The sequence below is a fragment of the Drosophila takahashii genome, chromosome 3L (genome assembly GCF_030179915.1).
Source record: "Drosophila takahashii strain IR98-3 E-12201 chromosome 3L, DtakHiC1v2, whole genome shotgun sequence".
Lineage (NCBI taxonomy): Eukaryota > Metazoa > Arthropoda > Insecta > Diptera > Drosophilidae > Drosophila > Drosophila takahashii.
Window position 1 is genome coordinate 27381132 of NC_091680.1, and position 23356 is coordinate 27404487.

Below are 23356 nucleotides of genomic sequence, written 5' to 3' on the forward strand. Positions count from 1 at the left end.
TAAAGGAGCTGATTCAAATGATTGTGTAACCGATTAAAACTAAGGTAGTTATTGTAAGTTGAAAAAAAAAAATAAAGTTGAGCTGTAGTGCAAGAAAAATTTTAAAATGGTTTATGTTTTAGATTGTTTTTAGATAAGCAACTAAGAAGTTTCTTTTTTTTTATGTGTCCCAAACTTATAGTGCATTTATTTGCCAACAAAAAGTTATAAGGGTTAAACATTTTATTTTTATTTTTCATGACTTCTGCAGGTACAATTACTTGTCATGGTCGCAGTTTTGCTTGCGCTCATGGTTACATCGCAAACAAGAGCTCGATTAGCAAAAATGCAGTCAAACTAAGCAAAATGACCCAAGACGCTATTAAGGACGGAAAAACCAAAATTTGATAACACAGAATTTTTTACGAAGAATAGTATTGTAGAAATCAGTAAAAAAATAATAAACTCACATAAATGTTGCCTTCCGCGTCAAAGAGCTAGAGCCGCATTTTTATACCCGTTACTCGTTAATAATACAGAAAAGTTAGAAAAACAAACAAGAAAGGAAGCTAGGAAGCTTATATACCCTTACAGATCATTCCTATTAATTTAAAAATCGCAAAAATGTTAAATTTCCTATTATTTCTCATTAATTTTCCGATCGATATAGTAGTTCGATTTTGATAAAATTAAATTAAACAACACAGGCCGACAAAATGTGACATGGGTCCACCTTCCACCATTTTATTTCGATAAATGAGGCTTTTCTTTTTTAGTTGCCTCTTAACCTATAATCCATCAGCTCTGGTATTTGCAATATCTTTAATTTAAGGAAATCACAAATTTTCTTCGTCATTTGGGATATATCTTCAAGAGTGGTCAAACAATTTTGGTAATCTTTTCGGAAATAAATAGTTACATGTCTTTTTTATAAGGTCGTTTTGGAAAATTCAATCTAACTGAACCACAAGAGAAGGTGGGCGCATTCAAAATCACTATGGACGGCAGTCCATGTAGTGACGAAGCGCACCAGGAGAGTGTGCGAAGGCGACTACTATATATACACGAAGAAATGAAAATCTGCTGTGATAGTCAGATCGTAATGAGTAATACACCAATCGAAAGGTATTGCAAAAACTTAAAGGATTGCATACCAAGACTTTAAGAAAATCAATTGGATTGGGAGAGAGAGCGGTGAAAGTGAAAAAGTAAAAATTTAGAAATTTGGAGCTGTTGGGGCCGGTGGGGATAAATGCCCCCTCGCAATGATTTACTTGTATTCCTTTTGAAAATACCCGTCGAATGAGGGGTCATTTGACAAAATCCGACGCTCCGTTCAAAAGTTATAGCCAAAATAAGATTTTCTTCTTCTTCCCAAAATGAAAATTTAATTCTGTTTGTCAGTTTGTCCACTTGTCCACTTGTCCACTTGTCCAAAACATGTTTTTTAAGTTCTGAAAATTTGATATGACGTTCATCACATCGATATAAAAAACTTTTGTTCTACCACTTTTGGAAAAACTCGCTAGTTTAGCGGGAAAACAGCTATAAATAGCTAAAATTCGGAAAGCCGTAACTTCTATACTACTAAAGCTACAGACTTGTGCTGCATCTCGTTTGAAAGGTATTTTGAAATGCTATAAACGCCTTCTATATGCAATTTGTGTAAATGTAATAGTTAAAAAAATATGAACAAAAGACCATTTTTTAAAACTTTTTTTTAAGCTTTTTTTTATTTTTCTCAAAAACGGCTCTAACGATTTTCTTTAAAACCTTAAACTGTATAGCCCTTGAGATTCCTTAAATTTTGGTATATAACACATTACTGTAAAAAGTCACGTTTAATAGTTATTTTTATACGAAAATAGCCACTGTTGCCAGCTCGAACAATTAACGCTCCCTGAGTATTGAATTTTGTGGGAGGGTATCCGAACTGTATTTTAGGGTCATGGAATCAGTAAATTTGCACTTAAGAGTTCCATATAGGAATCTTTTGTTCTACGACTTTTGGAAAAAGCCGCTACTTTAGCGGGAAAGAGCTAAAAATAGCTAAATTTCGTTAGTTTGTAAGTTCTACACTACTAAAGGTACAGACATGTGCTATACCTCGTTTAAAAGGTATTTTGAAATACTTCAACGCCTTTTTAACTCAATTTGTTAAAATACAATAGTTTAAAAATTATGATTGACCAATTTAAATTTAAATGTATATATTAGCTCCTATGAGAGCAAAAGTAAACAAACAAAAACTTCTGATATCAAATAAAAACACCTCTTAACGAGGTAAAAAACTAGTGACGACCGCACCTTCAACATACAAAAGTTCTGATATCAACATTTGTGACGAAAAATTATTACACTCGTCATTAAATAGACTTTCTAATATTTTCTCATTCGGCACGCTGCAATAGAAAATGCCTGTGAAGTGAAAAAGGTTGGAATAGTTTGCTAGGGCGGGCCGAATGAGAAAATATTAGAAAGTCTATTTAATGACGAGTGTAATAATTTTTCGTCACAAATGTTGATATCAGAACTTTTGTATGTTGAAGGTGCGGTCGTCACTAGTTTTTTACCTCGTTAAGAGGTGTTTTTATTTGATTTTAAAGCCACAGCAAAGTTTACAAATCCTTATTTGTGAACCGTTTAAAAATTAAAAAAAATATTTTCTCCTACAATGCATTTTTGATCCAAAGACACCTTATGTCCTTAATTTTTAGGACACTCATAAGGTTTTTGTGAATTGTTTTGGAATTTTTAAAATTGTTTTTTTTACTACCTTCACAGTCTCTCAGCTTTTGAGCTATCGGGATGAAACTTTCCCAAAAGTCTTCTTTCTATTGCAGGTAGTATATATGTCGGAACCGACCGGATCGGACAACTATATCTTATAGCTCCCATAGGAAGGAAACGTTAAAAAAATTCTAGCTTCGGTGTTTTTTAAAATATTACCTTCTACTCTTGGGAATAATATTTTTTATATATTTCTGAATTTCGAATTAAATATTTAAAAAATCGGATCACTATATCATATAGCTGCCAAAGGAACGGTCGAAAAATTAAATGGAAATTATAAGGAATAAAATTATATCTTTCTTGATTTATTATATTCTCTTCTACTCTGGGTTATGACTATTTTTAAATATTTCCAAATTTCGATTTTAATTTTAAAGATACTATATCATATGGCTGCCATAGAAACGATCGAAAAATTAAAGTGAAACAAGAAAGGAAGCTATAGCTTCGGCAAGCCGAAGCTTATATACCCTTGCAGATCATTCTATTAATTTACAAATCGCAAAAATGTTAAATTTCCTATTATTTTACTTTAATTTTTCGATCGTTTCTATCACAGCTATATGATATAGTAGTTCGATCTTTTAAAAATTAAAATCGAAATTCTGAAATATTTCAAAATAGTCATATCCCAGAGTAGAAGAGAATGTAATAAAAACCAACAAAGTTATAATTTTTTTCCCATTAATTTCCATTTAATTTTTCGACCGTTCCTATGGTAGCTATATGATATAGTGATCCAATTTAAAAAACAAAAAAACCGAAATTCAGAAATATATAAAAAAAAATATTTCCAAGAGTAGAAGGTAAAATTTCAAAAAACACCGGAGCTAGAATTTTTTTTACGTTTTTTTTTTGATCCTTCCTAAGGGAGCTATAAGATATAGTTGTCTGATCCTGTTGGTTCCGACTTAAGGGTATACTACCTGCAATAGAAAAAAGACTTTTGGGAAAGTTTTATCCCGATAGCTCAAAAACTGAGAGACTAGTTTGCGTAGAAACAGACAGACGGACAGACGGACATGGCTAGATCGACTCGTCTTGTGATGCTGATCAAGAATATATATACTTTATGGGGTCGGAAACGTCTCCTTCACTGCGTTGCAAACTTCTGACTGAAATCATAATACCCTCTGCAAGGGTATAATAATAGGAAATTTGACATTTTTGCGATTTTTAAATTAATAGAATAATCTGCAAGGGTATACAACCCTAGTCAAAAGTATTTTCACAAATTTGAATGTTAACTGTACTCATATTTTGAACTTATAATATAAACATTTTGGCACATATGAAAAGAGCACTTCACTTCCGTTTAAATGAATCAAAAATGTTCTTAACCCATTAAGCACCCTTTGAAACATTAGAAAATTAGGCAATTTTTTTTTAAAGTCAAATTTTCAACTTTTTTCCTGGGGCTTAAAACAAAAATGTTTTGATGCAAAGTTGTTCCCCAATCAAAATTAGTAATAACTGCAAAAAAAAAAATTTCAAAATATTTTTCCTTGTATTTTTTATGATTTTTTAAAAATAGCTAAAAATGACAATTTTAGCATCTTTTTCTTCCTTTTCATACAAAATTTTACTGAGATGTCTCCATTCAAAAAATCATAAAAAATATAAGGAAACATTTTTTTTTACAGTTATTATTAATTTTGATTGGTAAACAACTTTGCATCAAAACATTTTTTGTTTAAACCCCTGGAAAAAAGTTGAAAATTTGACTTTCACAAAATTTGCTCACATTTAAACGGAATTGAAGTGCTCTTTCTATAGGTGCCAAAAGTTTATATTATAAGTTCAAAATATGAGTACAGTTAACATTAAAATTTCTGAAAATACTTTTGACCACCCCTGTATAAGCTTCTTCTTTTCTTGTTTTTTTACACCATGTTTTTTGTTTTTACACCATAGGGTTTAGTAAAGTAAGTTTAAAACTATTTTACTCCAGTAATGGTGTAGGCCAAAATTACAGATTTTTTATATGAACAATTTCATTCCAATGGCTCTTTATTTATAGCTGATATGTCTAACCAAACTTTTCTTCCTATTACATCCTATATTTTTGAAGAAGAAAAAAGTTTTCAAGTTTCATTTTAAAGTCAAAAGATAGAGTATTTATTTGTTATAAAAATGATTAAGATTAGAGAAGTAGATCCAGCGCAGAATGTTAATTGAAGTCAGTCATTCATTAAACAAATTATATAAAATGATTGCAAAAAACAAAACGAAATTACCTTTAAAAAAAAATCAACAACAATTGTTTTAAGAATACTGTGCATCAAAAGAAATTGCAGTTGAAACAAAATATCCCACAAAATATGCACACGTTTAGTAAAATTCGTATTTCTGTAGCATAGTGTAACATTAAGCTATCTACGTTTGTATGTATTTTACTCGCGATAAATACACTTCTATCGGTGATTTTTGGTACTTCGAAACGCACTGCTTCATAAACTTGTAAAGCAGTGCATTTCAAATGGCTTAAAAGGTGTCGGTTTTCGCGCTGCTTATTGGAAAAAGTGTCGGATCTCGCGCTGCTTATTGGGAGCGCCGAAAAGAGCACTGCTTTCGACCGCAAGTGGTTCTTTTTTGTCTAAAGCGGCCGTTATTTTTGAAATCCACAGCCGATTTGCGTTTTAATTGAAATTAAAAATTACAATTAAAAATTACATATTAAAAATTAAAAATGAAAAATTACAAATTAATAATTACAAATTACAAATTAAAGTTCCAATTGGCATCAGCGGCCCAGCCTCTTGTCCTCTGTAACAAAATATAAATTAGTATACATTTTAAAATTTAGTGAAAATACGTACCTGCCTGCCTGATCCCCACTTGGATCGCCACCAGGCGGAGAACGAAATAAATTGATTCCATGTTCTGCCCCAGGCGGTGTTGTTCCGGAGTAAGCTTAATTTCGTCCGCCCAGTCCAGACCCTTCTGCTCCAGGTCCTCGGTGCTGGCCTTCCTGAAGGATATGGCGCTCGGGCCAATGTCGCGCAGTTCCAAAAATTGAAATTAAAGCGGCCAGACGACGCCATACTGGAGTGCACCGGCTTCGATGGCGACTTGTCGGAGCTCCGGAAGCTTATTCAGCCTCCGCCAGGTGAGTTTTTCGTTGTCAACGCCGGAACGGGCACTAAAAAGGGGTTTTTCGACTAGTTCCAGTAGCGCCTTCAACGCCCAAGAAAAAGAAAGGAACCGCGAAGGAGATGGTGCAGTGGGCGTTCGACGATAAGTGGGAGTTGAGCCCGGGCGCACCCAGTGCGTATGAGGAGCTGCTGCCATGGGCAGGACCATGCTCACTCCCACCCGAGTTCGATACGACGCCCTTTACGGTGGTCCAGGAGCTGCAATTGGAAGATCAAATCCCCTTAGATTTCCCTGAGGAGTTGGAACCGCCGGCAGTATCAGATGCACAAAGCCCGATTGCCGTGGTCCCTTTTAGGGTCCTCTACAAAACTATGCAATGCCGGCACTGTTTTGTTACCCACGCTGCACTCGTCACCCATGAAGCGGAGTGCATGAAGGAGGATTACTTTGAGTTTAATTGCAACGACTGCCCGATGCGATCGAAGACCCGCGTAGCTTTGCGGCGCCATAAGTGCTCCAAACTATTCGCACGGCCCCTCGACTGGGTCATGGCCAAATCCTACAAAGGATGCTCAAAAAGCGACTTGTACTACGTCTCCTTTTTTAATCCCAATTATGGAAAGTGGGAAAAGGCGGAGGATGTTCCAGCCATCAAATTGATGGAGCTGGTTGAATTCGCGAAAGGGGGGAGGGGGGAGGTCCTGGACACATTTTATAGTAGATTTAGGGATATATAAATCAAAAAAGTTTCGGCTTCCATTTAATCAATTATTTAAGGTAAGAAAATAATACGAAAATGGACGTACCTACTTAAAACCAAAGTTTCAGAAAAAGAAGTAAAAGAAATAATAAAACTGAAAAATCCCTAATAAAATACGCGTCGAACGGGTTTTAAGTCATGTTTAAATTTATGTTTAAATACAACTATTTTTTTAACCAAATTTATGAAAACAGTCTTTGAAAAACTCCAATATACTTTAATGACACGAGCCCATTCCCTTGCTCAACTGGTCAGCACATTGATGGAATGCTGTCCAATGTAAGCCAGAGAATCTTGCCATCGTCAAATAAATTCATCAATTAAACATTAATTTATGCCGTGAAGCAAAGTTTTGCGGTCACATAAATCTGCGAGTGTTGTTTGCCCGGAACGCAATCGACGGAGTTGGTCGAAAACCGAACTGAATGCCTGAGGTCAGGCATCCTCAGGATCGAACTGATTGAAGCCACGACCCTGGGCAAAAATTCCATTTCCAATGCTCCGAGGATAAGACTGCCACCGAAATGTAAATGATGTTGAAACATTTATTGGTTACAGAGAGAAAATTTCGACACCGCGATAAGCGACAAACTGTTGACAGTTTGGATTGGGATATGCCAGGGATCTGGGCGGATTTATTTGCCAAGCTAGTAATGCATGTGTGATTGGGTGGGAAAATAAAGTGGCGAAAAAAGGGAAAGCCTTTGCCTTTGGCTCATAATTTGCAGCTTCTCCACACACTGTCTCCCAGACTTGACCTCCTCCTCCACCTCCAATTTTTCGCTTTATATGGTTTCATTAAAAATGCAAATGAGCAGTGAAGATTGCAATCGTGGCAGGCCACCAGGTGGGGTCAGCAAGGAAAAAAACAGAAAGCAGAAAGGAAAGCTCACACAAAGGCCGAAACGCAGACGTTAAATTTATGCCAAGGGTTCAGGGATTCAAATTTATTGTTTCCATCGAGGTACATAGAATACAAAGCAGGTTTTGTCATGCAAATAATTTATATTAAAATATTTAAATAAGTTAATAATTGAGGAAGTGAAATTAACTCTGTGATTCTAACTGCAAAAGCTTTATTTATTTCAATTGTTCATAACTAAAGTGTTTGAGATATGAATTCCAGTTTCTGGAAAACTTGTTTTCTTGATAATAAAAATATTATTATACAGTTTATTTATATTTGTTTCCATTAATCTTTAAAAATATTTTTTTAGACCTGTTGATAATTTATAACAATTTATTTTAAATTGCCTGTCAATTTAATGATAAACTGTTAATTCCAGTTAAGGTATTTTCGCTGTACACCATTTCTTGCGAAATTCAACCAGTCACTGGAAGATCTGCCGGCTAATGCAGGTTTCTGCAAGTGTATCTCAATTGCATTCTTTCCGTAATATAGTACTTTTTCCCCTTCAACCTTTTTGTTGTCGCTTGGCCAAAGGCGTTCGCCAGTCACAGAATGGGGAAAACTGAAACAGAGACGGAAGAGAAGGAAAAGCAGCTCGAAAGCCGAATTAAATCGTCGAAAGTTCAAAATGAATGAAAAGCAGCTAGCGACGAATAAATGAATGAAACGAAAATGAATCCCAAAGGGAGGTTTTCGGAGTGTTGGTAAGGAGTGGAAAAGAGCAGCGCCTGGTCTGACTGTTGGCCTCCTTTGGCCGCCTCCGGCTTTCAGTTTTCCGCCGACCATCACGCCCTGTTGTTATGACAGGCGGGGTTTCAGGAATTCGAGAAGAGCAGGGAGTTCCAACGGAGTGCGGAAAAGTTTTGCCTGATTTCGGTGCCGCTCAAAGTATAATAATGTGACCCAGCGATCCCAGCATCCACCTTCCACAGCTTCTGATGTTCCATAGTGTTGTCATAGGTCTCATATTTTATTGCTAGATCCGGTAATTATGTAAAGAGAAACTAACGTGGAGTTGTTTTTAATTGATTATTATATTTGCACATTTCTTCCTGTTATACCAAGGAAATAATGAGGTTTTTATCTCTTGGCTAAACAAATTATCCAACAACAAGTTTCACCAGTCCTTAATATAGAATCTTAGCCTAAATGAAATAACAAAAACATTAAAAACTTAAATTATCATAAATTATAATTAAAGTAAAATATTTATTTATTTTTGGCACCTACTTAGTATATGCCTACTCATATTTATTATATTTTTCCACGCAAAATTTCGGCACCACTGCCGCCTTGCCGCGAAGTGGGCGTGGTCAAGGCCCAGAGGAAAAGTGCATCATGGCGGCTTGTGCTGCTTCAAGTGCACACTTTCTCATGGCTTAGCACTTTGCTGCATGCCTCGTTGGCTTTTGCAGAGCATCGGCGGGAAAGCGGACAGGCGGAAAAGGGAAGGAAAAGTGGGGAGGAAGGGGAGCGAGGCTTATGCAACAAATAATTTAATTTTATGCCGCATACAAAAAGGAGCAACTGGCAGACGAATAGACGACGGGGGCGAAACGGCAACGGAAATGCCACTTTACGGCCTGTTTGACGGAAAATTGGACGTAGTTGTGAATATGATGATGGAGATGAAGAAAGTTGATGATGATGAGCACGATTATGGCCACGGACCGACCCGTCGGCTGGCCGAGAGCAACAAGCAGCGGGCTGAAATATGGCGCATACGCCCCGTGGGACGAGGAGCTCACGAAACGGCAATGAGGTCAGCCCATAAACTGGCCTAAATGTCATATCAACTGAAGACGTCCTATGAACGAACGGAAAGCGACATCAAAACGAAGGATTAGGACATAAAAATGACCCAGGGGATTTCAGGAATTTTTGTGGTTGATCACTATATGAATAAGGTAATTGGATTGATATTTGACTGTACTAGTTGATGTTGTATATTACTTATGGCATTGGGGAAAAGTTTACAAAACACATAGGCTAGTTGACATTATCGTAATAAATTTGTTGATAAGGGCGTGTATCACGTGTATCACGTATTTTAAGCAGTAATACCTAACTAATAATTTCCTTGTTCCTTAAAACACAAACCTCTCCAACTCTGTTAAAAAAAAATTACTGTACCTTTCACCGATAATTGGTGAAATCCTTACAGAAGTCTTTAACCAGCCAACTCTAATGATCAACCTTAAACTGCCCTGGATTTCACGCCCTTTTGGGCAGCAGACAAATATCTTAATAAAGCTGAGGTCGGCAATCAAATAGTTGAAGCGCAAAATGTAAAACATAAAATATGATTAACATATCAAATCTAAGAACAGCATTTTTGGCAACGCAGACACAAAAAATAGCTTTACTTGATTGGGTTCGGACCAAACCAGAAAAAAGGCAAGAATAACGAAGCGTGGAATTTGGGTCTGAAAAGGCGAAACTGACCGCCTCATAAATTGCAAATACAACAGCAACAACCAAGGCAATATTAATACAAAATTCAGCGAACAAAACGGATCAACAAATGAGCAAACATCAAAACCTATAAAACCATTTAGCCAGATAAGCGTGAAATTCCGTAGATTTTCTTTTTTTTCGGGATTTGTGATCCACTTTAAAAGTGGGGGAACAGAAGTGGGGTGAGGTGGATTTTGCAACGGAGGATGCCACAAATTTTGCAACAACTGTGCGGCATTTTATGAGTTTGCCACGCCCACACAAACACACATGCACCAGCACACACTCTCTCACACAACAATGGAAGGCAGGCAGTCATGACACTTCTGGGCCAGCGTTAAATAACATTTAAACAGAGGCCCAGGACACGTACAAAGAGCAGGGGCGGCGGAGGGGGTGGTGGTCCGAATGGAAGGATGTGGCCATGGACATGACGCAGAAGGATGCGGGTACATAGAGAAAAAAATACGGTTTCCTTAAGTAAAGATTAAAGTTCTAATAATAAATTATCAACGAGTGCCTCAGTTTACAAATACTATTTCTCTAAAAAAGGATTATTCTATATGAACAGAATACTATTTCAATCGATTAAATATAAATACATAACATATAGGGGCTTCATAGAAATGGGATACATTCGCCCATGTATAAAGCAATTATTGTATACCTTTAAATATAAAAATATATATAACAATTATTTCCAGCCAATTTCTTAAAGAATTTTATAAAATTATACTTAAATGTCATTTACCCAAAGTAAAATTTTTGTATTACCCCTTAAAGATGAGAATTATATTTTTCATTAATATTTTGTGTTAGGTTTTGTTATTGAATATTTATGTCGAATTTTTATCGGTGCATCGGCAAACATGACACAAGAAGGCTTTGCCAAAGCAGCACCAGAAACATTGGCTACAGTTTTTGGCGGTTACCCTGGTCTCCTGCGACCTCTTCCCTGCTCCTGGTGCGTGGTACTTTGGCCTGTCCAGCTGCTGTCCTGGCTTGTCCTGGCTGCTTATGACGGCAGGAATTAAATTTCATTTAATGTGCCGAAACTTTCCACATAGATATACACACACATGTGGCGGTGGCGTCTGCGGCATTTTATGATAACCAAACCAGGTCAAAGTGGACCTGCTGGTAAGTTGCCATTCCACAACTCCTCCACCATTCACCATCCACCAATTGCCTCAGCGACCGAAAAAATATGATTATTTTGCGTAATTAACCCAAAAATATATGTATTTATGTACTGTGTTAGGCGGAGATTTAGCTTGAAGGTCATCCTTGATGGCCATTAAAAATGGTTTAATTATAGACCAAACAGATGTTGGACGACGACAAAGGAAAACTTTTGCTAATGGGAAAGCGCTTTGCAGGGAGAAAGGAGAGACTCGTTTCAGTTCTTAGGAGTGATTTAGGTTTTAGGGATAAATTATTTGGTCATTTTTAGTTGCTTTAGGCAAGGGAAATAATCATTGCATCGCTTGATTTAAAAATCTTTAATTGTGTTTAATTTATAGGTATTTTAATTTAATTTATCTATTTGGTAGAAAGAAAATGAAGTATAACTTCAGCTAAGCCAATTTTTATTTCCCTTGTACAGCAGTTCATTTTTTTCTCAAAATTCCGATAATGCCCAAATAATAAACTCCTTTGCAACCTGATTTTTATCGTCTCAATTTTTATAAGTATATAAGTACCGTTAAGTGTTTTAGCTTAGCCAGCCCTAAAGACCTGACCCATTTTACTTCGGCCCTTTGCATGAATCCCCGTCAAGGGGAAATATTTTTTTTTGGCCGGGAAACTGCAGCGACGGGATTAAAAGGAAATACCCCACCGTGGGCCAGAAAGGCAGTCCGCCACAAAATGCCCCACTTAACGCTCGACTAGGCGCAAGGTCGGCTGGCAGAATCAACAAAAGACGCGGCGCTGCGGGGGTGGACTTTCGATAATTGGTGGGGAAGGTCTTACAGGACTCTCCAGGGATATAAGGACCAAGAAATTGGCAAGAAGCTAGCAGCGGCAAGGAGAGTTTCAGCCCTAACTGGCACTCCATCAGCGGGGCAATTGAAGCGTGTGCTTTGGGCACTAAATTACGTTTACTGGGTTAATAAAATGCCAAGCACTTTTATGCAAATTGAATTAAATAGGTCTGAGGTTTTTGGGCTGGCATCTATGCGCCATGATATTCCAGCTGCCGAGCAAAGAACAATTGCCACAGGTCGCAGCTAAGCAAGCATTTAATGTATTATTTATAAAGGATTATCAGATGTGAGGCGAAGCTCAACTGCCGTCATGCATGGCAGCCCGACAGGATAACAGAATAACAGGAAGTCAACCTCTGCCTAACGAGGACATCTAATTGCCACCGACAGGATCTCAACCCCCCTCGCTTATCACACAGAACTACATCCTTTGTTAATGCCTTCAATTGTATGCATTATGAGACGCTCGTTAACTAAGCAAATGAAGAAAAGTCGAAAGTCTCCCGGAGCCTTGAATGCCAAAAATGAAATGAAAAGCGAGACACGGAAGCTGGGAATAATTCTATAAAACACCTGGCCATGTGTGGGTGCTTGTCTGTTTTTGTGGGTAAACATAATTTAAATTTATGAAGCCACAAGAATTTTACAGCACAAAAGTCAAATGTTATAATTTCACATAGCAAACCAGGGATACGCTCTCTACTGGTAATCATTTGGGTGGTTTTAAAAACTAATAACACAAATAAATTACAAGGCATTTAAGGAACGCAGTCTAAATTATAAGAAAGTGTAGTTTTTTCCGGCAATAGCAATCTTTTTTTGGTTGTATAATCGTTTTATCGAAATTAAAACCGAGATACTATAAGACATTGCCAACTGTCCCTAACAAATCGTTATGCCTCAAGGAAGCCATCACAACGGCCTCACAATTAGGCTTCCGGTAGCAACACATACAAACGTATGCAAATATGCATATGTAGTGTAATCGTGGGTGTTCGTGTGTTGCGTGTTTGTGTTTTTGAAGTGAAAGCAAAGTCCTTTTATGCCAACATTTTTCCTTTTGGACCGCACATACGAACACACATACGGACGAGTATGTATGACATTTTACATAATTAACTGACAATGGGTTTATGTGTATAAACAAACAAACAAACAGACCAAATACAGACAGACATGCATTTACAGACATATACGACGTGTGTGTGAGTAAGGCCATAACCTTTCCCATGAAACTCCCGCAAATTCTCAAAGGACTTAAGTTAATTATCACATTTTTTACACACAATTTTACTTTGCATTGATGCGTTGCACGACAAGAATAGGGGCGGAGGGGCGTGGCAGGGCGGGGTCTCGTTAGCAGAAAGCTGGGGGCGTGGGCAGGACAAGCATTAAAGCGTAATTATGTGTATAATTTGTTGTAATTTGCTGTGAAAAGCTTCACAAACAGCCGCCGTACATGAGAAGAGCGCATTTAACCAGGCCTTAACCCCACCCTAGGCCATCAATCGCAACGAAAAAGTTAAATAAACTCATTAATATGCGATAATCAGGACGGACATTAAGCGTGTGTCTATCACATATATTAAACGGCCCAAAACTTGAATTTAACATTCATTTTTTTATTGGTATGTTTTGATTGAACAAAAGACCAAATATTTTCAAAAATTTTTTTTTTTTTTTTTAATTTTTTAGATGATATATTTTTATACAAATATATAGTAAAACTATAGCACGCCAAAGTTTGTATACCCTTGCAGTTCAAAAACATACTTACCGTTTTATTAGCCTTCTTTGAAAACTTCCGTCTGTCAGTCTGTCTGTCTGTCCGTATGAACGCTGAGATCTCAGAAACTACAAAAGCTAAAGGGTTCAGATTTCCCACACATATTTTTGAGCAAAAATTAAAATGCCTACTTCAAAACGAAAAACGTGTAATGTTCGAATAAGATATATTGGTCCGATCTGACTCGTTCCGACATATGTACCTTCTGCATTAAAAAGAACTTATAGAACTTATAGACTTTCGGGAAAGTTTTATCGCGATAGCTTTAAAACTGAGAGACTAGCTCGCATTGAAACGGACATACGGACATGGCTAGATGGACTCGGCTATTGGTGCAAATCAAGAATATATATATATAATTTATGTGGAAACGTGTCTTTCACTGCCTTGCAAACATCTGACTAAAATTATAATACCCTCTGCAACGTAAATGATATAGTAACAAAAAAAGGAAAAATTAACATAATGCTTTTTTGATTTCATCAAATTTATATTTAGTTGAATCAATTGTTTATTAAGCTCGTAACAATCTATGAATTCAGTATCATATTGTGTAGGGTCCCTGATTTATTCTTCGTGTCAAGTGGCCAGCAACAATTTGTCTTGTTTACTCAACAGATTTCTGTCATATCTGCGCAGCAATCCTTTATTCGCGCCGTTTTCATTGCCTCCACTTTTCACTTCACACCCTTCGCTTGCCGTTTTCCCCAAACACTTTTCCACCAGCCAACATTTTGCCAAGTTGGCTGCCATTTGAAATCTTTTTCCTTTATGCCAATTGGCAGGTCACACCAATTGAACTTTAATCGCTGCTGACTTTTGTCATTGCTTTATCGTTTAGGCGACAACACAGAGTGTCCCTCCCACTCGCACACCCCAAATGGCCATCCCCTTTGACCCATCCCCGGGTATCCCTTCAAAATTGTTGCCAAAAAACGCGGCCCAGACGTAATCCCAAACGCAGACTGCCTGGGTCCGGCGCTCTTTGTCTCATTGAATAGACCCGGCCACGCCCCTTTGGGGTCCGATCCAGGCGTGTGTGCGCGCTTAACTACGCGTGTTCGAATTTTTATGCCCGTCAGTTAGAAATTTTCAGCCATTTCAGCGAAATGTAAAAAGAACAGCCAGAAACATTCAAGTGAGGAGTCGTGGAGCGCCGAGAAAAAATTTGTCGTACAAATCTTTGAAATTGCTCCACCGAGAACTATTTTCAATGCGTCGGAATCAATAAATTTAGCCGAGCATTCGCGGCAACGTTTTTGGCGGAAAATTTGCCGGAATTCCCTTGATTTCCCCCGGAGCTCTGTTCTCCACCCCCGACCACTCGATTTCATTACCTCCCGGTTCTCGATAGTTTGTCTGGGATGTCGGTAATCGTAATTGCGGGTCTGATAAATATTAATGTCTCTGCTATGTGTGAGTACGGATGGATTCCTGAGCCTGAAGACGCTTTTGCGCCAAAAGCGCTTCCCATTTCTGCTGTTTGTCTAATGCACGTTTTATGGCCAACTTAGCACGTGCTCCTCCCAACACCCACCACCCAATCTTCTATATGCCGCCCTCCGCAACCTCTGGCCAGCTGAAAATATATTATTTGAAAATATTTTCTGTTTTTCTTTGTTTTTTGCTGCAGTGGCGCAGTGACCATAAATTGCAGTGAAAGTCATTAGCAAATAGGCTTAGGAGAGCTATTCAACAATCTGAATATAAATTCCAGATGTAGCACACACGTGTTTCTAAAATGGAAAAAAAGAAGAGGGGAACACAAGAATAAATGGTTATAAAATGCTTGAAAATAAATAAATAATCAAAATTGACGTTATAGGAAACAAATAACAAATCATTCAAATGTTAAATATATTATTCCCACAAAATAAACGTTTGAATTTAGTAAAATCACAATTAATAAGTATTTTAATATTATTTGTATTCTTCAGAATCTAAAACAAGAGAGAACGCTATAGTCGGCTGCCCCGACTTTCAGACACCCGTTACTGAGCTAAAGGGAGTGCGAAGGAGATAAAAACTTTGATCCGCCGTAACTTTTTAACGAATGGTTCGATTAAAAAAATTTCTTCTACATTTCGATAGGTATTGATAAGCACAATAAAACTGCATTTTTACTTTTCCGAAATATTAAAATTTTTAAAATCGTATATTAGCGATTGTGGGCATTAGAGGAGGCGTGGCACTCTTTTGAAACAAACTTGCGCTGCGTAGGAACTCCTAGAATCTGCATGCAAAATGTCAATCTTCTAGCTTTTATAGTTTCCGAGATCTCAGCGTTCATACGGACAGACAGACAGACAGACGGACAGACAGACATGGCTAGATCGACTCGGCTAGTGATCCTGATCAAGAATATATATACTTTATAGGGTAGGAAATGCTTCCTTCTAGCTGTTACATACTTTTGCACGAATACAATATACCATTTTACTCTACGAGTAACGGGTATAACAACGATAAGCTATCACGAAAATAAGGACGACACATAAATGTAAATATTGTTTGTATTCTTTAGAATAAAAAAAACAAGAAAGGGAAAAGCTGGTCACTCTAATTTTGAATATGTGAATGCAAAATGTAAATTATTTCAAATGGGGCGCGCGAAAAACACACAAAAAGGCATATTTATATTAAATTTGTTAAGCTGAGTAACGGGTATTTATTTCTTGTTTTAAATTGTCAAAAATCAAAACACCTACTTCCTACAAAGTTACAAAATGTAGTGGTCCGATCCGGCTCGTTCCGACATATGTACTACCTGCAAAGAAAGAAGACTTTTGGGAAAGTTTCATTGCGATAGCTTTAAAACTAAGAGACTAATTCGCATAGAAACGGACAGACGGACAGACTGACAGACGGACATGACTATGTGGACTCAGCTATTGATGCTGATCAAGAATATATATACTTTATGTGGTCGGAATTATAATAACCTCTGCCAGTGTATAAAAAACGATGGAAAAAGTGCACAATCACGAAAATAGGAAAAAGAATATTCCGAAAACAAAATTATACGGTATTATTGTATATGTAATATGTAGTAGAAAAATTGTTGATGGACGGGAAAATGGTGTGCTCTACTTAATAGAGTTTATAGTTTATAGATTTATATAATTTATAATTAAATAATTTTTCAAATTAAATCAACACCGAACTAATCTAATTTCACTTTAAATCTACTTTCCCAGAACGATTGCAAGGCCGTTTATTTTCACTATTCGACTGAAAAAATTGTTAATCGCTTTTTCAGCTGATGCAATTCAAATGCCGATTGCGTTGCTCTCGGACATAGCTGCTATTATTTTATGTCGTATGTCTATAAATTATATTGATTTTTATTTGGTATCAGCTCGGAAAACACACAAAAAGAGAAACAAATCAAAAACAAGAAAGGAAGTTAACTTCGGCCAGCCGAAGTTTATATACCCTTGCAGGTATGCCTACTTAAAATCTTGTTTTTACATTGTTAAAAATCAAAACGCCTACTTTCTACAAAGTTACAATGGTTTTTCTATTATTTTTTTGATTATTCCTCGTTCCGACATATGTACTATCTGCAATAGAAAGAAGACTTTTGGGAAAGTTTCATCGCGATAGCATTAAAACTGAGGGACTAGTTCGCATAGAAACGGACAGACGGACATGGCTATATGGACTCGGCTATTGATGCTGATCAAGAATATATATACTTTATGTGGTCGGAAAAGTCTCCTTTACTGAGTATCAAACATCTGACTGAAATTATAATACCCTCTGCAAGGGTATAAAAATTGTCGAAAGTTCAAGAGGCTCAGTCAAAAGTCAGAAGCAATTACGAAATTCTAGCGCATTTTGCACGCAGCTCACTTATTGTTTGTTTTTATAAATTTTTTATGTAATTGCATAGTTCGGAAGCTGGCAAAGACACAGTTAACGGTTAATCGTCGACGCCGTCATTAATTAGCCATAAAATACATTTTAGACAACAACTAGCCACATGGCAAAGCAGCGATCGACAAACACGGAGTTCTGACAACGGACTTAGGTTGTCTGGTCCAGTTAATTAGCGCTCGGGCAAACAAAATAAAACCAAATGTGACACCAAACGAACATAAAACAAACAACGAGAAATCCCCAGCGAAATAGAGACCTTTACTCACATTTATTGTCCAATTTCTGACAGCCGTACAAAAAATAAAAACCAACCCAACAACTTGTTCAAACAAGACGAAATTGCTCATACGCAGCTTTAAATTATTATCTCCCAACAGAGCAAATGTCAACAAAGTGAAACAAGGCAAATAATTAGTGCACACACATATATCACACTTTTATTATTTTTTGTCATTTTTAAGTAATTTGTGTTGAAGATATAGATTAACGATGTCTTTGGCATAAGTTTGTTATTTGTTGAATAAATTACAAGGGCCACAAACTTTATAACATTATTTAATTTGTCACAGTTATACAAACACATCAGCTCTATAAGATTATTTAAATTCCTAACTCAGACCCCTATGATTACTAACCTACCTCAGTGTAATCTAAAAGTAATCTCAACCAAGATCAATTGGTGACTTTCTGTAATAGCTTCAATTTAGTCATTTACTACGTAGAAGCCCAAGAATATGTATTCCCACACAACCTTCTGGCTTTTGTAGTTTCCGAGATCTCAGACGGACAGACAGACAGACAGACATGGCTATATCGACTCGGCTAGTCACCCTGATCGAGTATATATATACTTTATAGGGTCGGAAAAGCTTCCTTCTCCGTGTTACATACTTCTGCACGAATACAATATACCCTTTTACTCTACGAGTAACGGGTATAATAAACTTTTATATTTCTAATAGTCAATTAAAAAAAATGGAAATGTTTGTAAAATCCTGGATATTACAGTAAAAGAGAAATACTCCATTAAAAAAAGAGAACGCTATAGTCGAGAACTTCGACTATCAGATACCCATTACTCAGCTAAAGGAAGTGCGACTGATATGGAGATGTGCAGCTCCATCTAGCGACCGCGTCTGGCTCCATCTAGCGGCCATTTGATTTTTTGCTCGCAAACGTTTCCTTCTCCGTGTTACATACTTTTGCACAAATACAATATACCCATTTACTCTACGAGTAACGGGTATATATATACCCAGGCATGAGTCTGAAGATAACGAACTACTTTTAATAACGCCAGGAACTGAACCACCCCAATGGAGGATAATGACCATGCGAACTAAAAAAATATGTGGAGCTGGACGTGAGAGGGCGTTACGGTACTATAAATAGACCCAAAATGGGATGGTGGGACTGTTTTTCGTGAATTTGTGGCGTACATGTCGTACACGTAATTGCCCGGTTCAATGAGAAACGCCCAATTAGTTGGGATTTTTTGTTTCAGCTTGGCAGGCCTGGCTTGTAAACTCGGCTCGAAGCCGAGTTCGGTGGAAAGTGGTCAGCGGCAGCGGCTGCAGCAGCAACAACACTTGACGCAACAATAGCCGAATAGACGAGCGTTGATTTATCTCTCTTTTAAGTTCTCCGTATCAAGCTGTCAACGGTTTATTTTAGCTCTAGAAGCGCTGTGAGTTGCACGCCTGCAGCTCGCCTAAAAATCAGATAACCGCAACGGAAAAATCGTTTAAAAAACAAAGTGCTATTAAACCAATCAAATAAATAAAGCGAGAAAAAAATCAATACGTCGAAATCTCGTTTTTGGGAATTTTGATTCTCGGTTCTTCCGGCTTTGTTTCGATCGGTATAAAAGGGAATCCCGCCTCAAAATGATATTCGGTCGCTGGACGCGTAAACAAATGCTCACGATGTTCGGTTTGGGAGCTGCCCTTCTGGGCCTTGTGATTGTAATCGGTATACTCAACAGCAGCGTATCCTCGAAGGCGCTGGACTCGAAGGAGTCCAGATCCAAGTGCTACAAGACCAGCCCCAATACCACACACTCCACCCTGGAATTGGTGCATATAGTGTTCAGACATGGCATTCGTACCCCAGTGGACACATATCCCAAGGATCCGTACTTAAAAGACAATTTCAAGCCAACAGGATGGGGACATGTGACCAATGTGAGTGAAAACAAAATCTAGTTCTTTGTAAAATAACTCATTTAAGTGCAAAAAAGAAGTCGCTATACTTTTTACAAAATTGAAGTATGATAAAAAGTTTTGTTTCAGTTTGTAAAATGGTTTTAATAACTTATGGAACCTAAGTTTAGTTAGCTTTACAAAAAATATCTTTGATTTCCTAGGACTTATTTACGTTTGACTTAATAAGTCTTTATGTATTTTAACATAAAGATTAGCTCTCGATGGTAATGTTTTTAAATTTTTTGAAAATGATTGGTATTTTGGCTTACATCAAGGCGAAATTTTTATACAGTTCACTATTAAAACTTTTGTAGGCATATGTACCTACTATATGTTTTACATCACCTTCTCAGAGGGCGACCAGCTCTGTCTCGCGTGACCGAGTTTCTAATGCTCCGTTGATCGGTGCTATTCCAGAAATATCACATATGTATATATTTTCTTGTTTTAAATTTAGTTTCTAAATTGTCAAAAATCAAATCGCCTTCTTCAAAACAAACAAAGTTATAATATTTGTTTCTATTGGTCGTTCCGAGCAAACGGCTTCTTTGTTGGTTTTGCTGTCAAAGCATTTTGAAAGTTATAATCTTTCGAATCCCATACTCAAAATAATTTTAAGATCAGGCGACGGATTTGGGTGTCACAGAAATCGGCAACGGATTTGGGTGTCACGGAATCTGTAGCTTTTAAGACTTTCGGAGGAAATTTGCTCCGATTTTAGGAACATTTGTTTCAAAGCCTACTATTTGGTTGGTTTTAAACCGTGTACTTAATTTAAAAAACGGTTTCTGTGCCACCGAGATTTGTTTCTGGGGAAAAAATTTGGTTGGATGAGATATTTTAAGCTATTTAACAATTTCGTCTTAATTATAGTCTGGAAAACGGGAGCTCTTCGAGATGGGACGCTGGCTGCATCGCCGCTACGGGGCATACATGGGCCCCTATTACAGACCAGAAGTAAGTTTGTTCAACATTAAAGATGTCCCTATTTCGATAATTTGACTCGCGCAGCGGCTGCATGCTCAAGCTACTGCCTCGCCAAGGGCAATGATGTCCTTGCAAACAACACTGGCCAGCATGTTCGAGCCACGCGGAACCCCCATGGAGTGGAATAAGCACCTCAACTGGCAGCCCATTCCTATCGTATCGGAACCCTTGGATGAGGACTCGGTGAGTTATAATATCGCAATTTTAATGGCCTAATTTAAATATGTGCTTTAGCTCCTGCTGGTTCGCACACCCTGTCCTCGTTATTTCGAGGCCCTCGAGGAGGTTTTCAAGAGACCGGAAGTTATTGCCGAAACAAGGCCCTACGAGCAAATGTTCCGCGAGTTGACAAATCTGACTGGGAAGTCGATTCAGAGTGCGGAGGATATCAATTCCCTATATATAACTCTTCTCGCCGAACAAGAGTTCGGCTATCAATTGCCCGCTTGGACCAAAGATTACTTCCCCGATCGTATGCAGTTTCTGGCCGAGCAGAGCTACGTATATAATGCGTATACGCCCGAAATGCAGAAGATCAAAGGTGGGCCCTTCCTCAAAAGAATGTACAAAGAGATGGTTGCCAAAAGTACAGCAAGCCTGAAGCCCAGGGATCGCAGAATGTTTATATATACTGGGCACGATTGGACCGTGGGCAACATCTTAATGGCCTTGGGTGTGTGGAAGCGTCAAATGCCCCGGTTCGCCGTGATGGCCATTTTTGAAACGCATAGGGATAAGGAAACCGGGGAATACTATGTGGAGGTAAGAAATTTAATACCGCATGCGGAATTTAACTTAATTTCAGGCTTCACATCATTGAATAAGATTTAACCGATTGTCATTGAAAGTACACAGAGAAAATTAGCAAAAGTTTTAGGTGAAACATAAGATTCTTAAAACATTTTGTTTTTATTTTTAAAACGAATTTATAAGAAAACTGCACCTAAAACGTCGTCTGTATCTACAGTTTTACAAATATTTTTTTTCATAAAAGTGAAGCTTTAGGTGTTGGTATATTATTTGAATTTTATTATATGTTTATATCAGGGAACGTAACTGTTATAAGTTTTATTTTAAAAATCACACTTTAACAGTTATTTTCTGATTTGTAAAGTAAAACTCAAAGAATAACTGTTATTTTTTGAGTTTTATAATAAAAGTTGACAAATAACAGTTATTCGTCGTGATCAAAATAAAACTCAAACTTGATTTATGGCGATTTTGTGGGTAAACAAAATTTTAAAAAAATATAGGTATAAAATATGCGCGGTTGCCTTTTTTAACAAATTTTTAGTAAGTTATAAAAAGCACGGGTATTATGTTTTTTTTAATAATTTCATTTTTTCAAAAATGTCAAAGGAATAACTGTTATTCATAAAAATCAAAAAATAACAGTTATTTTTTGAGTTTTATTATAAAAATCAAAAAATAAAAATCATTACGGATTTGTAAACTACAATGGCTAATAAAAATTGTGGTGTATTTAAAAAATTTTTAGGACCCTTCTAAGTGCGTGATTTTTTTGTATGAAAAATTTACAATAACAGTTATTTTCGTTCCCTGGTTTATATTCATTCCATATATGAGACGTTCCATATCAACCCGGCCACCCCTTTTTGATTTTTTTTGTATTTGGATAGTACCACATTGATTGCAAAGTCCCTTGCTTCCAATATTTTACCTCATACCTATTTTGTCAATGTTACCACTCTTTCACCGTATAGTCGCGCTGAAAAGAAAACACAAAATCATTTTTAACCTGCGAACGAAAGACACAATCGGCATGGTTCAAAAGCAGAAAAATCTGTCTTTCCATGGCCGATTACTAGAAAAATACTGGATTTAATTAGACCGTAGATGACCAAACGATAGCGTTTTTAAAGTCTAAAAGTAAGATTTCGTCTAAAGGGCCAGTCTGCAAAAATACAATTATATTTTTCTCAAAAGGCCCCAGATTTATGGGATTTTTTGCCACAATAGTCCTAATATTATTTACAAGTTGATGAAAAAGCTTTCTCGGTCCCTACCCATTCTAAGTCTAATAACTTCTATTTTTTGAGAAGGCTTATTTGAAGTCGTTCTATCTCTATTGCTCAAATTAATACATCTAATTTCTAGATCTTCCTCCGCAACGACGAGCACGGCTGTCTGGAGCAGCTTCAGCTGAAAGACTGCGATCGCCAGTGTCCACTGAGTCGCCTAATCGAACTGAGTGGCGATGTCTTGCCCAACGAGCCGGCGGAGCAGAGATGTCGGCCACATGACGACAATTTCGTGGAGCCACCACCGCGCATAATCGATCAGAATGGCCGTTAACAAAAAGCAAGCTTGCAAAGCGAAATTTGTGCGCTCAGTATTACAAAAACGGTCGACGGAGAGTAGTGCAAAAAATATTATTATAAAAAAACCAGTACAATAAAAATCCCCAAAAAGAACGGTCATTGAGTTAATTTTGGGGGGAAATCTTGTTCGTGTGAAACTAATTAAATTGAATTGTTTGTGAAATATTTGCTT

General features: G+C 37.2%; 1 protein-coding gene across 4 annotated transcripts; it reads left to right on the plus strand.

Moving 5' to 3' along the window:
- Nucleotides 1-19177: 19177 nt before the first annotated feature.
- LOC108069756 (prostatic acid phosphatase) lies at nucleotides 19178-23277 on the plus strand. 4 transcript variants are annotated; one of them, XM_017159997.3, is made up of 5 exons: nucleotides 19178-19834; nucleotides 20729-20812; nucleotides 20867-21025; nucleotides 21077-21604; nucleotides 22961-23277. In XM_017159997.3, the coding sequence occupies exons 1-5, from the start codon at nucleotides 19538-19540 to the stop codon at nucleotides 23156-23158; spliced, it is 1266 nt and encodes a 421-aa protein (XP_017015486.2). In that variant the 5' UTR covers nucleotides 19178-19537; the 3' UTR covers nucleotides 23159-23277. The 4 variants fall into 4 exon arrangements, with proteins under 4 accessions (XP_017015486.2, XP_070071443.1, XP_070071445.1 ...); XM_070215342.1 differs by lacking the exon at nucleotides 19178-19834 and adding an exon at nucleotides 19967-20079; XM_070215344.1 differs by lacking the exon at nucleotides 19178-19834 and adding an exon at nucleotides 20332-20434.
- Nucleotides 23278-23356: the final 79 nt, after the last annotated feature.